This window comes from Tenrec ecaudatus, chromosome 4 (assembly GCF_050624435.1).
Source record: "Tenrec ecaudatus isolate mTenEca1 chromosome 4, mTenEca1.hap1, whole genome shotgun sequence".
NCBI lineage: Eukaryota > Metazoa > Chordata > Mammalia > Afrosoricida > Tenrecidae > Tenrec > Tenrec ecaudatus.
The window spans coordinates 7662115-7678524 of NC_134533.1; the positions used below are offsets into that span (position 1 = coordinate 7662115).

The window sequence follows — 16410 nt, forward strand, 5'->3', positions numbered from 1 at the left end:
TCCCCTCCCCTGGCTAGCTGCCGCCGGATTGCCAGTGGACCGGCCTGAGTGAATGCTCCCAGCCTGACAGACAATACCGGGTCTGTCTGAGCTGGGCGCCCGCCGGTGTCTCCAGGAGCAAGGGGCAGCAGCTGGGTTGTGGGGATGAGCTGCTGGGAGGCCCGAGTGCACTCCTCTCCATCTCAGGACCTTGCGGGCGGTGGGGTGGGGGTGTGTGTGTGTGTGTGTGTGTGTACACGCGCTGTGCAGAGAGGGATCTGAGTATGTGTGCACGCGTGTGCGCTGTGCAGAGGGATCTGAGTCGCCCCAAATCTGCAGGCGTCTTCCGGTTGGGCCTGACCCAAGTCTGGATCCATCTCAGTGATGCAGCCCTCGGTTTCCTCTGAGTTCTAAACCTAACAAGCGACCTAACGGGCCCTGGTGGCATGGGATGGGAGGGGCGGGACGCAGAGTTCCCGTGGAGTGGGTGGGGGGTGTCTCTAGGATCCCCCTTGCCGCCCCACCGCCGGGGTGAAGCCCTGAAGCCTGGTGAGGACTCGGGTGCGGCGCCTTTCCTCCTACCCAGGGGCTCAGCTTCCAGGCCCTGCCAGGTGGCGCCTTTCCCTCTCCGCGGAGGAGGCCCCTTGGCCGCCCCGCTGTGGCCCACCCATTTCCTGTGCTGCCTCCACCCGGCCTCACTCGAGTGGAAAGTTTCACTCCTCAAGATGGGCGGCTCCTTCCCCTTCCTTCCCAGCCAGCGGGAAGGGGGCGGGGGTGGGTGGGGGCAAGGGGCAGTTTGGGCTTCGAGGCTGCCGACCTGTGAGGGGTAATGGCTTGTCCGCAGTGACCCGGCGGTGGATGGCACAGCCAAGTTCTGCCAGCTCAGAGCCTATCGGTGCCCGCCCGGGGAGGAGGAGGGATTCGCATCGCAGCAGCACCAAGTCTTTGGTCCACTTGAGGTCCCGGGCGCACCCTGCCGGCTGAACGTGGGCCCGCACCTGCCAACTTGGCCGTATTCTCGCTCCAGTGCGGTGTCATGTGTTGGGCAGCTCAGTATCACCAAGGGCTTTGCAGAAGGATGCAGTTTTCTACCAGCACAGTTTGTCTCAAAAACCCACAGGGGCACTTCAACCCTATCCTATAGGGTGACTATGAATGGGAATAGACACGGGCAGTGAGGTGGTTTTTGTGGAGAACCAGGCGGTCAGAACAAAATAAGCCGAGAGCATTTATTTTATCTATGCACCAGGAGGCTAGCCCCTAAACTTAAATATCCAGCATGGAGCTTTGACCCTTCGGGCCATGGGAGGGTGGAGGGATGGGTCCTGGAGCCCTTACTCAGGGCACGGGAACCCAGTGAGCTGACAGGGTGCCCCTGAGCCAGCAGCTGCCAATAGCAGCAAAGGGTGAAATGGAGGCGGGCATTCTCACACCCAATGGCAGAGTTTCCAGGGGAGGACTGGATGCTTCGGGTCCTGCCACCAGGCTTTGGCAAACTGGGTGTACATGGGAGAGGTGGAGGGCCCCCTGGGACTATAGGCAGAGGTTGCAGTCTGGTGCCAGCTAACCGAAGACATAAGGGCATTGATCATTTTGGCTGAGGGGCACAGTCCTTGCCCTTCAGTGAGATCGGGTGGCACAGGGGACAGGCAGACAGTGCAGTCTGCTGGCCAAAGGTGTGTTTCAAAGCCATTGGAACGGTCCTATCCACCACCTGTCCCCCAGCTCTTCAGAGACTGATGTGGAAGGCATCCTGCAGCCACTGGTCACGGGCGTTGTGTGTCTGGGGGACAGTGAGGGGTGGTGGGTCAGGGGGCAGGCTGGCGTCGGGCTCCTCATCGTCCGAGAGGCTCCCATCGGGTGGGTAGGAGCTGTCTGAGTGCAGGGAGGAGGACAGGTCTTGGCACAGGTGCTTGTAGTCCTGGATTGACTCGTATAGGCCCCAGAGCTGGCACAGCAGGGACATGTCCAGTTGTCGCAGCCCCACCTGCAGACAACTGAGGGTGGGCTGGCGTTGGGGTCCAGGCCTCCCCCAGCCCTTCCCCATGCTCACGGGACGCCAGCCCAGGGGGTGCCCTGGCCAATCTTCCCGTACGTGCCTAAGCCCAAGTTCTTGTGACCAGGAAACTTTTAGGTCTAACGGGACCACCGTCTAGCGGGACGAAATGGGGGTCGTCAACGTAGGGAGCTGCTAACTGTAGGCGAACTACTGCCGTACATATACGGCAACTGTGAGAATGGTGGTGACCGTGTCCACGAGTCCTCTGGGACCCTGAGCCCGTGGCATGCTCCACCCTCCACCCACTCACCATCTCCTTGCGCAGCGCCGCTAACGCGGAGTCAAGGTTGACCGGGCGGCGGGGGCCGGGGGCGCCGGCGGCGGGGCCCGCGTTGGCAGCGCCAGCGGCGTGACGGGGCCCGTCGGGAGCACGGGCGGCGCGACTCAGCTCGTCGTGGATGCGGCTGCGCTGGCTGTAGACGCGCTCCAGCTCCCGCCACGAGCCCCCGCTCGCGTTCAGGAGGCCGCTGAGGCCGCGCGGCAGCGGCGGAAGCCCAGCCAGGGAGCAGCCCGCGCCGCCCGGTGCCTCGCTCGAGGGCAGCCCATTCATGGCCCGGCCGGCGCGGGCAGCGATGCCGCCTCCTTCCCTGCTAGGCCCCCACCGGCCCGCCGCCCCGGCCCCGCCCGCCGAGCCCGCAGGCCGCGCTTTGTTCCTTCCCCAGCTCCCTGGCTCCGCCCCCTGCCCGCCCACTCCGCAGGGGCGGATCCCCTCTTAAAAGGGCAACTGCGGTGGGACCACCTCACACAAAGCTGAGCTTCCGGGTTCTTAAAAGTGGAGAGGGGGTGGAGAGGGGGCGGTTTAGGGGCCAAAAGATGGGCAAGGCTCGTTGTCTTCTGGTTCCTCTCTACATAGTTTCCAACTTTTCTACCCAATTACGACCCAAGGAAAGAAAGATGCTCCTTTCCATTAGATCTAGAAGTGGGGTCAGGTATGGCACTGGGTACCCACAGCCTCCGGTCACCGGCGTCAGAGTGCTTGGGATAGGCGAGGGGTGAGGCAAGATGAAGGGATCAGGTCTCAGGAGCGAGAGTGGAAGCTGCGGGGTTGGGCAGAGATGAATGCTGCAGCATGGCTAGGGAGGCGGTGGGGAGTGGCTGCTGTCGGAGTCCAGGTCGGTAACCCACCCCTCTTGTCCTTTGGGGCTACTTTGAGTTGGGGCTCCCTCCCCCACACTCAAGTTCAAATGGGGTGGGGGTTGTCAGAGCAGGAACAAAATCCACCCCTCTCTCGGGACCTAACGGGAAAGCGGTGCAGGAAGGAGCAGGTGGGGACAAGCGTGCACGCAGAACCAAGGAGAGAACAAACCACGCGGGGCATCTGGGTTTTGCCATGGTTTTTCAAGGGGGTTCTCTTAGTGTTGCAGCCGCCACAGGCTTTGCAAGGCCTCGGTACACGCCCGGATAAGACTACACAGCTGGATACTGGTCTCCAGGGAGTTGCTGGAGCTCAGCTCCACGGAGGCCCAGCCTAGCTTCTGCAGGAGGGCCGTCTGGGTGCAGGCCAGAGCATCTGCATTTGCGGGCACCGCAGGAGGGGGCGGCCCCTGGGCTGCTTTGAGCCCTGCTGCCGCTCCCTCACAGTGCTCCGGACGAGGGACTGGGGGCTGAGGGGCGGACCGAGAGCCCGACCCCGACGGGGGCTCTGAGGCAGAGGCCAGCTGGTGCTCCCGAGCTTGGGACAGGGCAGCTTGGGCATTCAGAGCTAGAAGAAAAGGGGATGGAATGGTCAGTGGCTGGGCCCTCGCCCCGAGCCACCTCCTTTCCATTGACTGTGCAGCTCTTCCTGTCCTTGAGGTAGGTGCTGATCTCTCTAGAAGGCCCTCTGTCCACTCGACGTTTGAGCTCTGACTATCCAGGGTTGGCACAAAGCAGGTGCTAAGGGCGCCTAACGAATGAACCGACAGGAGAGTGCCCTACCCCCGCGGCGCCCAACCCCAGACCCTCGGTCACTGCCAGGCCCACGGCCTCCATCACCACTCGTCTCCACCACGCACACCTGGCCCCTCACCCGGGTTATCTTTATCCACGTCTGAGTCGAGCTCCTGACAAGCCACGCAATAGACTTTCCGCTGTTTGTCTTGGAGGAGGATCGTCTAGGGGCCAGAAAGCACATGGGGCAGGGGTGAGACACCTGGCTGTCGGTCCAGGGAGAGCCCCCACGGAAGGACCGTGCGGCCCGGCCCGGGCTCCATCTCCGGCCCACCCGCCCCGGGCCTCGCCTCACCCCGCATTCCGAGCACGTTTCGCCCAGCATGCGGTAGCCGCGCAGCAGGTAGTCGCCCATGAGTCGGGAGATACGATCCTGCCGTTCGCGTCGCGCCTGCAGGACCTTCGTCTCTGCCTCAGTCGGAGGCTCCCAAGAGAAATCATCAACTTCTGGGGGAAGAGAGGCACAAGGGACCGGGGGGTCTTGCCGGAGCGAGCTGCTTCCTGTACCCCGCAGCCACAGGCCCCCGCAGGCCATGTCCTCACCAGCGCCGTTCAGAGCCATGTCGCCGTTGTCTCTGCCCGACTCGCCGGAAATGACGCGCAAAGAGAGCGCCTCCCGTGGCGGGTCCTCCTCCGTATTGGGCCAGCGATGAGGGCGGAAGTGCGTTTCACGTGGGCCTTAGTCCCCTGGATTTGCCCACAGTGGGGCGTGTCGAACCGCAGGCTTGACCTACCTTACCGGAGCGCGCTGAGCTGGGGCCACGCCCCCTTGGGCGGAGGCTTTTGATTGGTTGGATTCAGAAGCGGCGTCTCTATGGCAACTCCGCTCAGTCAGCTGAACCAGGAAGTGGCCTCCCAGACTCTCCTTCCTCACCCTGCGCGGGCGGAGTAACATTGGGAGGGGATACCCTGCTGGCCTCCGCCCCTGTGGAGTTTCCCCTTTAGGATCGGTCGGGCCGGACCCAGGCGGGGCATTGACATCATCACAACCAAACAGTCCAAGCCCACTGCCGTCCGGTCGGCTCGGACACCTCGGGACCCTTCCTTCCTTCCGTCCGTGCTTACTCAAAGTCGGCAGTTCGAAACCACAGCCGGTCCACGGGAGAAAGATGAGCCTTTCTACCCCCGTAGAGTTCGCCATCTCGGAACCCCAGGTCTCCCGTTCTATGGGGTCTCCTGGTTGCGGAGCACCTGAACCCCGGCGTCTCACCAAGGCTCGTCGCACACCCACCCTCGTGATAAGGAGGAACAGCAGTTTCGACGCGCCCGTGGAGCCTCTCCGCTCCCAGGTTTCTTCCTCCAGCCTCGGCAAGGCTGGCAGGATTCTCCCTTTCTGTTCTCCGCCCTCCTCTGGAGCCCGCCCTGGCTCCCCTCCCCGCCCCCTGGGAAGGCCAGGGACTGTTGGACAAGTCTGTGCGGAAGCAGGTAGCGAGTTTAAACTTTCAAAAAGCTTAAGGACTGAAAAGCGCGGTGCAGGTTCCGGCTGCAGCTGAGTGGTGCCAGCCTCCGGGCTGCAGCCAGCGCCTGTCTTCTGATTTAGACTGAGTGCACATGACCATCACCAGTGCACCCTGAACAATGAGGTTCTGGCACACTGCAAATCCCCCTCCCCTCTAATCTCCGGTGTTCTTTTCCAAGGTGCATCCTCTGCCTTAATAGGTTTGAAAAAGCCAGACAGGGGGAGCAGGGGTGTCAGGTACTCAGCCTGTGCCCCAAGGCAGTAGGGAAAGAGCTAGGCTAGGCGTTCCATCTCCGCTATCTCATGGACCAACCTCCTTCTTTGTCTGGACTGTGGGTACCTTTTCAGTCTTTCTTGAGGCACCCTCCTCCTGATCCCACATCCCTCCTCTGTAGACCCTTAGAAACTGCCCTTCTCTGCTTGCTGCCTCTTGCTTCCTTGGACAGGCCTGTGTCCTATGTCGCTCTCTCCATCTTCCCAGCAGGCTCTTGGGCAGCACTGTCTGGCTCAGGGCCAATTTCCTGGTTGGCTAGAGAAGTTCTCCCAGCCTCTAGTCTATGTATGTATACAGACCCTCCAGTTCATTGCTGTCTCCAGCTCCCAGTCCCACCTTCAACTCCTCAGCGCCCACTATGTGTCACCGAAATGGCCAGTACCCACTCAATGGCATATTCTGCCTGGCATCTACCAAATCCCTATCGTGTAATCCTCATCACTTTATGGGGTGGGAAATAGTTAACCGTCTTGTAAGGAGTAAATGATTTTAGAAAAAATTGCCAAGTGATTCTCTTAAAACATAAATCCAGCCATGTCACCCTTCTGCTCAAAACCCGCCATCACACTTGGACGATAATCCAAAGTCCTTTCTATGATCCCCCCACAGCCCCTTAGCTACCCTTTTCTCCTCCCGCTCTCCCTGCCCTTCTCTGCCATTGCTCAAAGAGATTCCCATCACCACGGCTTCTCAGGACCCCTCCCTGCTTCATATTCCAGAGGAGGGTGGCCAGCACAAGCTTGGGGTCAAGGCAGGCCTGGGTTTAATCCTAGATCTGCTGCTTAGCTGCTGGTTCACTTGAAGTCATTCACTTTTCCCTGGACTTTGATTCCCTACCTGTAAACTAGGTCCAGCGACACCTTGGCAGGGTTGCTGAGAGAGTTCAAGGAGGGAACCTGAGGAGAGGGTTGACGGGGGACAGTTGGCTGTGAATCACTCCAGTTTCCGCGCTTGCTGTGAGCACACAGTGCCTTCAATGCCCTGGACCATCTCTCCAAGGATGTCTGTGGAGTGCACAGCTTGGGGCAAGCGAGTCCCTCAAGTGTCTCCCTCTAGAGCAAACTTCAGTTAAACTTCCTCACTGCCCATTATCCACGATTGGGAACCCCTGAGCTCACGCTCCTCCCCTGCAGGCATCCAGTCAGGTCCATCCACACGGGTAAGAGAGAGAGACAACCCCATGACTCCAGGGTCAGGGAAACAAACACGAAGATGCTCACGGCTTGCTGTGCCGTGGTTAAGCAAACCTTTGGTCTCTGGCCCAGGGGCCCGCGTCTCCTGTCACAATCCGTGAAATGACACCCTTCGGGGTTATTGATGGTTTGGGCAATGAGGATGGGGTGCCGGCAGATCCATGGCTTCCTGGCAGAGGAAGGATGATGTCCTGGTGAGCTGATTAAAAGGCCGAGAGAACACAGGTTGGCACAGACGTCGATCGCATTATAGGGTCCACTGAGCAAAAAGCGGTCTTTGACTTCATTTCCTATCCTTGAGGATGAGTCGGGTAGGTGCGGGCCGAGTCCCGGGACGTAAATGCGCAGTCAGCTCCCAGACCTACCTTGTCGGCTTGCTTGGGAGACAAGCCCCGGTGGTGCGGCGGTTAAGTGTTAGGCCGCTAACCAATATCGCAGGCATTTGAGCCCACCAACCATCGTGTGGGAGAAAGAGCCGGCTGCTTCCTTAAAGACTGTTGTTGCGGAGAGCAAATGTCCATCCCTCTCCTCCAGGGTCTTCCTTGGGAATCCTGTGGGGCAGTTGTCTACCCTGCAGGATGACCATGCATCAGACTCCACTCAACAAATGGGTTGGGTGGGTGGGGTTTGGGGAGGGTCTTTGTGGGAATGGAATGGGAAAGGTTGAGCTCCTCCCAGTGTAGTGCCCACCTTGTAATCAGACTCACTCTGGGGATGGAGAAGTTCCCAACCCTTCTCAGCATTTACACACACACACACACATACACACACACACACACACACACACAACATGAGATGAAGGAAAATGCACTACCATTGTGGAGAAAGAACCAGACACAGTTCTATAGAACACTGGTCCACTTGGGTCCTAAGTCTTAGGAGATGTGAGGGGAGAAGTAATGCTGATTAAGGAAGAAGAGCAACAGCTGGGCCATTTTACAGTTCAGCCCTTCTTGTAGTCTGGCATGCCCACTTTCTCTCCAGGCCTAAATGACAGTGAAAGCCCCCGAACTGTCTGTGTTTCTTTCCTCAGTGGGTCTGGGCTGCTGCAAGGGAAGTTCTGACCAGCACAGGGCGACAGACCCGTGTGGAGACCACAGCTAAGGCATTCACTAGCATCCAGGCTCTGGCTTTGTATTTGCGGTATTGATCAAGACGAGCCACTAGAGAATGAGAAACCAACCCAAGGAAATCTAGGTAATTCTGTGATCAGCGCCGCTGCCATGGAAAATCCCCCCACCTTTTCTATTGAGACCCAGCCAAGAACAAGAAAAAATAGTTCGTGGGGGAGGCGGAGCACGGGGGAGGGAGAGGGAAAATGAGGAGTTGATACCAAGGGCTCAAGTAGAAAGAAAATGTTTGGAGAATGATGATGGCAACAGATGTACAAATATGCCTGACACAATGAATGGATATATGGATTGTGGCAAGAGTTGTAGGAGCCCCCAACAAAATGATTGTTTTAAAAGAAAACAATAGAGATGTGAGCATGATAATGGGACAAAAATACCCTCTACTTGGTCTCCTTATAAAGAAAATTCACGGCCCTGCAAGTCAAGTCCAAGTCCCAAGAGATGTTTGTGATACTGACTAGGCCAGGGTTCTCGGTGACGCCTCGTTATTCCCCATGATGTGACCTAACACAATGTAATTAACTCTGCAGTGTGCTCTACGAGCAGCCAAGCCATTGTAAGAAAACCCGAGTGGGGTCTGGCACCCTTACTTAGGTGCAGCCCGGTGCAATTGAAGGAAGCTGCGTCCAGTGTGGTGGGTGGTTGCTTGCTTGCTTTTACCGTGCCTGCATCACCACTCTGGCTCCTCAAACAGGGTCCTTGGATTTGAGCCAACAGCCTGCCACATTGCCTGCCAATCCTGGAAGTCACCAGCAGCAGCCACCTCCCCTGCCACCCTTGGATTCACTCACCTCTGCAGCCACCACTCAGAGGTCTTCCTCCTGGACTGTGTCACCAGCCCCTGCAACTGTGAAAATCAGGAGCCACCTCCAGCCTAACAGCGACCCAACATCCTTGGAACTTGGACTAGTCTACTTGTACAGCCCCGTGAGCTATTTTCTCTACGTAAATAAAGATGTATATACACACACACACACACACACATACAGCTAGAGAGAGATAAAGACTTATCACTGGTTTGTTTCTCTAGTGAAGCTAGCCTAAGACAACTTCTAGGGAAAACTCTAGAGGGAACTTAGTATCACTCAGGCAGGAGGGTCAGGAGCTGAGTGCGTCCTTTGGACAGAAGGTGCCTGTAAGGAGCACTTCTTGAGACAGAGGGGACGACTGATGCCCACAGACATGGAGATCTCGAAGGACCTAGGGACTCAGATGTGAGAAGGAGGTTAAGAACCAACAGGGACAAAACGCCTTTCCCTAGAGCTGGTGGCCTGAATTCACACTTCTGACCTCTTATACGATGGGAACACATTTCCGTGTGTTAAAGAAGAACACCCCGCCCAACAACAGAATTTATATTCTTTTCATGTGGAGCCTGCTGCCAGAGAGAACATACTAGGGATCTTCAAAATGTTCTGGAATGAAAAATTTAAATATACAAACTGTATTTCTCAACAGAAAGTCCGTCAAGTTCGATCTGCATATAACATCCTCCCTGGGGGCTGGACAATAGAAAAGTGGGTGAAGGGAGATGTTGAACAGTGTAAGATATGACAAAATAATAATAATTTATAAATTATCAAGGACTCATGAGGAAAGGGGAGTGGGGATGGAGGGGAAAATGAGGAGCTGATACCAAGGGTTCAAGTAGAAAGAAAATGTTTTGAGAATGATGATGGCAACCAATGTACAAATGTGCTTGACACAATGGATGTATGGATAGATTATAATAAGAGTTGTACGAGCCCCCAATAAAATGATTAAATTTTTAAAAAAACCCTCAAGTTCAAGACAGTTTGGTAAACAGTGATACCAGCCATTTAGTCCATCCCTAAAGAACTGATGGTCCTGGGAACTTAACCCTGTCCGTTCAGTCTTTTTTACATTATTAACTAAGGAAACACGGTGCCCTTAAAGGGATCTTTTTTCAAGAACAGGAAACAAAAAGAAGTTCAATGGCGCCCAATCAGGACTATGGAGGATGCCCAATGATTTCCCACCTGAACTCCCGCACGATTGCCCTTGATTGGTGGAGAAGGACTCTTTGGTGAAGTTTTCCCAGGCATTTTACTGCTGCTAATGGTTTGATAAACTTTTTTTTTTAAAGCAACACTCATATTATTAAGCAGATTCTGTTGCTCTTTGCCAGAGATCGTCTCAGAAGGCGGGCACAGGGCACTCAAAATATGACTGCGGAAGAGCGGCCTTCTCAAAATAAAGTCGACCATAAAGACGTGGGTGGAGTAAAGCCTGGGGCATGAAGACTTTGGGACCTTCATTTACTGATGGGGCATGTGTCAAAATGAGAAGAAACACCTGCAGAAATCTACTGATAGATGTTGAAATGGACCAAGAATGGATGTCGGAAAATTGGGAATCGTCTAAGATGAAATGGGATGCATAAAGGCCAATATCCCAGGTGTGTCCTGTCAGTATCTTCCCCCACCTTTTACCACACCAACGCAGAGGAAGGTCATGTGGCTGGAAGAGCCACTACAAAATTCACTGTCTCTGGGAGAACCCACCCGATTGGCTGGTCACGTGGTGTGTGAGCCTGGGTACTTTAGAGAAACAAATCCACAGAAACGCATGTATGAGAGAGAGTTTTATATAAAGGTTAAGTGCACATCAAGAAAGCATCCCAACCCAGTGCTGCCCAAGCCCACAAGTCCAACATTAACCCATATGTCTGACACCAATCCACAAAGTCCTCCTCCATCTCACAAAACACACACTATCACGCCAACTGCAGGAGGAAAGCCCAGTCAGCGTGCGTGTAAGCATCTCAGCGCTGGCAGGGGTCTCCACACGGCTGCTCCAGCACCCAGGGCTGCATCGGGGTAGGTCCATGTGGCTTCTCCTCAGGGATGTCTTGCAGGAAGTGAGCCTTGCCAGCTGAAGCAGGGACTTGGTTAAGGCAGCTGTACCCTGGTCCGACCATCAGAGAGCAAGAGACCCGAGAACTAGGAAGGGGAGGCTCACTGAGCCATTTATCTCTCCATCTTTCAATTAACCCCACATGTGTTTATCAGCCAGGTTGGCACAATAAACCAACTACCTCACATGAGATCACATGGGATCATCACATTATTATATAACTGCTAGACCACTGAGACCCCTAGCCAAGCCAAGTGGACACCTATTTCGGGGTGGGACATTCCTTCCATGATAACATGGCAACATATCTGGCATTATAGATTGCGACCAAAGTATTCTCTGTTTGTGATTCAGAAACTACTATTGCATGCAAGACTTATAATTCCTGCCCACAATTCATCTGCTTGTCCCTCAGTGAAGGAGCACACACTATAGGCAGCAACACCTTTGCCTGTTCCTGGCAGGTTGATTACATCAGCCCTGCGGCTCCCTCTGGGTGGTGCCTCACAACTGTTGACACTTTTCCAGGTTACAATGTTGCTGTTCAACTCCAATCAATCGACTCTAATCACATCCCGGTGACTCTAGCAACACGTCTGTGTCATGTTATTGGCCCTTTAGATCGTTTTTGGATCCTTGGAAGTCTAGGAAAAATACACCTTTATCTCTGAAGCCACTTAAATGGACTTTCCATGTTCCCTACCATCCATAGCTTATGGGATGCTTGAGCCTTGAAAACGCCTCCAAAATGCATTTCAAAATATTTCAGATTTCCTTTTTCTTTTCTCCTTGTTGATGCACTTCCGTAAAGCACTTGGATCACTGAATGTGGCCGTCTCCTGGAAGAGGCCATCTTCTTTTTGTAAGGTAGTCAAGAGATGCCAGAGACCAAATCAGTCGAATTAGAGCAAACAGGCTTTATTGGGGAGAAAACCCCAGCCTGGGCGAAGTCCCACGGCCCACAGTGTCCGGGCCGAGGGAGTGGCACTCCAGACTACAGGAGTGTTGTTTATATAGCTGGGGAAGATGTGAGTGGGCTGTCTGGAGTCCATATCAGGTAAAGTAGTCAGGGATTGGGAGATACAGGTATGTCTGGGTTTCTAGAATATAAAGTGTCTTCCTGGTTCCGGGTGTATTTATGCCAGATGCAGAGTGGAGGGTCAAGAGCAAAGCTGGCACTGAGCCAAACGGGCCGTGCACAGAATGGGCCGTGAGTAAAAGAAAGAAAAAATCTTGCAAAGCTGCTGACAGGTTGCATAGCCAACTCTGGTCAGCTCCGCGCGGGTGGGGGAGATTCAAGGCCACTTGCTGCCAGAAGCCGGCCTGGTATTGATCCGGCCACACACGTTTGGCTTCATTCTTGGTAACGAACAGCATGAGAGGTGTGAAAGCTTCTGTAGGCACGTTTCCACATTCCTGGGCACGACGGCCCGTTCCCTGCCCTTTCTGTAACACCACAGGTCTGGTGACAGCCGGTCAAAAGGAAGCTTAGGGGTTAAATATAATTGTGGTACAGTCACTTGGCTTCTTGTATTGGATCGATGTGCTCTTAAGTCACGAGGACAACTGGTTAAGTACCTTTCTCTCCAAGTCCTCAACAGTGGTCCACAGCAGAGTGGACTCTCTATTTTACAAAACTGCTCTAGGGAAATATTGTAGTGGGGGAGGGAGGTGAAGTCATGTGGGGGTAAATGGCCAGCCTCCCACAACTAATCACAAGTTCGATAGGTGCAATTGTACATAAAAGATACATAAAGATTATAATGAAGTCATAGAGAGCATGAGAGATAGATAAGAGATTGAAATAAAGGAGTCAGACACATTTCATGGTAGCATGCTCACCTCCTGGATGGTCATGATCTTACCAGCCAGGTGCACACACAGTGTGGGCCGAGGTAAGGTGGGCGGAGACCTGGCAGGAGGCTGGAGAGGAGGTTTATTGCTAACCAAGGGTTATATCTACTGAGGGGGCTGTGATTACAGGTAACCACCCGTCACAGGAAGGGGCAGTCTAATCAGTATACAAGCAGTAGGAGAGGGCTGTACAATGGGCATAGGTGTAACAGGAAGAAGATGAGCTTTGGGTGTACACATGATAGAAAGGGGAGGGACTAGAGGTATACATGTGACCAGGGTGGACCCTAGATTCATGATGGTGGCTTAACCTTGGTCACCCTTGGGTGGGCTTGACCTCTCTGGGGTCTCCTACATGGAAACAGTCAACTACTCTCCTTATTAGAAGGGAGTGGGTCCTACTTGTGGGATAAGCAGTGGTGACTGCTTGCTCTGGATGGCTGATAACCCTTAGGGAGAATAACCCCTGACCTACTTCTGTTGACCTCCAGGTGTATAGATATTCACCACGTGTAGGGGAGACAACTTGGGAGAAATCCTTGTTTCTAATGACTGGCATGGGACACATCCAATTTGTGATCACGGAGAACAAAACTCACAAGGTCCGTGGAAGGTCAATACCTGAGACCCTGAGAACTCTGGGCAAAGAGGGACAGTAATCATCTTTGTCCCTCAGAACCAGTCCTGGAGCCTTCCTCACTGAGGACAATGTCAACTCTCCCAAAGGGTAAAGTGCCTCACATTGAATTGGCTACTGGACCTCCCGTCAAGCTGATGGTGTGCACAAACAGGACAGGTTGACTAGCTGCCCCCAGCGCATCCCTCCAACATACAAAGCAAGATTCGATTATTCAAAGAGGATTCTGAACCTGAAGGCCCATCAAACAGCCGACACAGTCCATCTGGTCTCCCAAGTGAAGTAGGTCTCACGTGGAAGCGGGTACTATGTCCCTTCCCAGGAGACTCTTGCTTGTGTGGAGGTCATGCACAGATTTACCTCTCTCCTGAAAACAGTCAAACCAAATGCACTGCCATTGAGATGATGCTAACTCATAACGACCCTACAGGACGGGGCAGAAAACACAGGGGCTCCACAATCTCCCCCTGGCTGTAGTGGGCCTGAGCAATGACACCACCTTCGCCTGGAAGGCGTTTAGGTTGGCCTCTACTCACCACGGACAAAAGTTGGTGGTGGTGACAGAATTTCCTTGAATGTCCTCCTTGCGAGCCTGCAATTATTCATACAGCTTGTGATGCCTGGATTACTGCTCTGGGCCTTGTGGGAAAGCCCTTGACCTTCTAAGCTGGAGCTGAAGCTTTATGGGATTCGCTCCGTTGGACTCCTCGGGGGTCTGGCTGAAGTCACTGCTGCAGGCTGGCATCACTTTGTTGCTCGAGTCTTGCTTGTAGTCACCCCCCTCTGCCTACCAGCAAGTCAGTGCTGACTCACAGGGGCCTGTAGGATGCGGGGTGGAGACTGCAACTCTTCACGGAGTAGAAAGCCCGCCTTGTTCCTGCAGAGCGGTCGGTGGGTTCAGACGTCGGACCTTGCCAGTAGCAGTCCTGAGTGACCACCATGCCACTTTTTCTGCTAGTCTTCGTCAAATGCTGGATGTGAGAAACTGAACAGATTTAGTCCCAGCCTCTGTTGTTCAGATTCATCAGATTTCCAGGCAGAATTGTTTACTCGTGAACAACGTTGGCAAAAGCGTACAAATGAGGAGTCATTTCATCTTCGGGAGACAATTCCCCACTAGTCTCTTGGTTTTCTATAAGCTTTTCCAGGGAGGGCCTGCTCCCGTCTGTCTTCCCAAGGAGGTTGGTGCAGTGTGCAGCCTCGGGTGACCGAGACGGTGTCTGAGCAAAGAACAGCAAGTTTCCTGGCCGTGGCAGAATATCTGAGTTGCCCAAATTCAGAGTCATCGCCCATAATGCAACCCACTGGGTGTGCAGGCCTCCATCTCAGTCCGTCAGTGTCACCCCATGGCTCTTGGGGTCAAAGGGGATTTATGAAAATATGTTGATGTCCACGCTCCTTGCTATGCCAAGAGTAATAAAGTCTTCTGTCTTTGCTCCAGGAGTTTCGTGTGCTCTGAACTAATTTGTCAACTTGAAAATACAGTAGCACCTCAGATCCTCCACACTTCCTGAGAAAGGGGCAGACACAATAAAAAAATCAACACAAACCCAAACTCACTGCCATCAAGTTGGTGCCAACTCGTTGACCCTGAAGGACCAGATAGAATTGCTCCCGTGAGGCTCTCCGATGGCAGCACACACCACGGTGCCACAGCCACATTCTGCTCATTGACAGTCGACCGCACACACCTTTGACACAGGGCAGAGAGTGGCTCTAAAAATGGCAAGGTGTCAGACCTGCTCTGTGGTAGCTACATCATCTCCTGTCAACTCCCAAAGGGGTGGAGTCTAGCCTGTCAATCAGGTCGCAGCTCGATGACCTCATTTGGAGGTGCAATGGAGATAAATAGCTCACTGGAGGCCAGATACACCCACTCCCTTCGAGACATCCATGATGACAAGACACATGGAGCTACGCTGATGGAGCTAGAGCCCCGGAGCTGGAGGAGCCACGTGGAGACCCAAGGGACTGCTGAGATGCTTCCACCGCCACTGGATCCACCAGACTTTTCACCCACTGCCCTGTGGTCTTCCTGCATTCGGTGTCATTGCATGGCTGTGTGAGTCTGAAGAGGGCTTTATAGACTGGTATTCAACATATGGGCTAATATTGGACTTAAGGACTTGATCTGGACTGGGCCGGGATATTTTCTCAATATACTATCACTCTTTGATATAAAGCTCTTTCTTTTTTTGGAGAAATACTAAGGGTGTTTTTCTTTTGATTTTCCAGATCTATGTTGTTGTTTTTTAATCATTTTATTGGAGGCTCATACAACTCTTATCACAATTCATCCATCCATCCATCCAATGTGTCAAGCACATTTGTACATTGGCTGCCATCATCATTCTCAAAACATTTGTTTTCTATTTGAATCCTTGGTATCAGCTTCTCATTTTCCCCTCCCTCCCTACCCCCTCTCCCTCATGTACCCTTTTATAAATTATTATTATTTTGTCATGTCTCACCCTGTCCAACATCTCCTTTCACCCACTTTTCTGTTGTCTGTGCCCCGGGGTGGGGGAAAGTTTATAGGTAGAACCTTGTAATCAGTTACCCCTTTCTACCGCACCTTTCCTCCACCCTCCCAGTTATCACCACTCTCACCACTGGTCCTGAGGGGTTCATCTGTCCTGGATTCCCTGTGTTTCCAGTTCTTATCAGTACCAGTGTATATCCTCTGGTCTAGCCAGGTTTGTAGGGTAGAATTAGGATAATGATACTGGTAGGGAGAAAGCATTTAAGAACTAGAAGAAAGTTGTATATTTCATCGTTGCTACACAGCACCCTGACTGACTCGTCTCCTCCCTGAAACCCTTCCGTAAGGCGATATCCAGTTACCTACAGGTGGGCTTTGGGTTCCCCCTCTGCACTCCTCCTCATTCACAATGATATAATTTTTTGTTCTTTGATGCCTGATATCTCATCCCTTCGACACCTCATGATCACACAGGCTGGTGTGCTTACTCCATGTGGGTTTTGTTGCTTCTCAGCTGCTTGTTTACCTTAAAGC

The 16410-nt window shown here is 53.6% G+C and overlaps 2 protein-coding genes across 4 annotated transcripts; both read right to left on the bottom strand.

The window, feature by feature from the left end:
* Positions 1-1194: 1194 nt before the first annotated feature.
* FAM89B (family with sequence similarity 89 member B) lies at positions 1195-2588 on the bottom strand. 2 transcript variants are annotated; one of them, XM_075545417.1, is made up of 2 exons: positions 2289-2588; positions 1195-1966 (listed from the first exon to the last, which is right to left on the bottom strand). In XM_075545417.1, exons 1-2 carry the CDS (start codon positions 2586-2588, stop codon positions 1709-1711), a joined length of 558 nt encoding a protein of 185 aa, XP_075401532.1. In that variant the 3' UTR covers positions 1195-1708. The 2 variants fall into 2 exon arrangements, with proteins under 2 accessions (XP_075401532.1, XP_075401533.1); XM_075545418.1 differs by having other exon boundaries at positions 1195-1976.
* An 802-nt stretch (positions 2589-3390) lies between these two features.
* ZNRD2 (zinc ribbon domain containing 2) lies at positions 3391-4755 on the bottom strand. 2 transcript variants are annotated; one of them, XM_075545416.1, is made up of 4 exons: positions 4511-4755; positions 4263-4414; positions 4047-4131; positions 3391-3740 (listed from the first exon to the last, which is right to left on the bottom strand). In XM_075545416.1, exons 1-4 carry the CDS (start codon positions 4527-4529, stop codon positions 3391-3393), a joined length of 606 nt encoding a protein of 201 aa, XP_075401531.1. In that variant the 5' UTR covers positions 4530-4755. The 2 variants fall into 2 exon arrangements, with proteins under 2 accessions (XP_075401531.1, XP_075401530.1); XM_075545415.1 differs by having other exon boundaries at positions 4263-4560.
* Positions 4756-16410: the final 11655 nt, after the last annotated feature.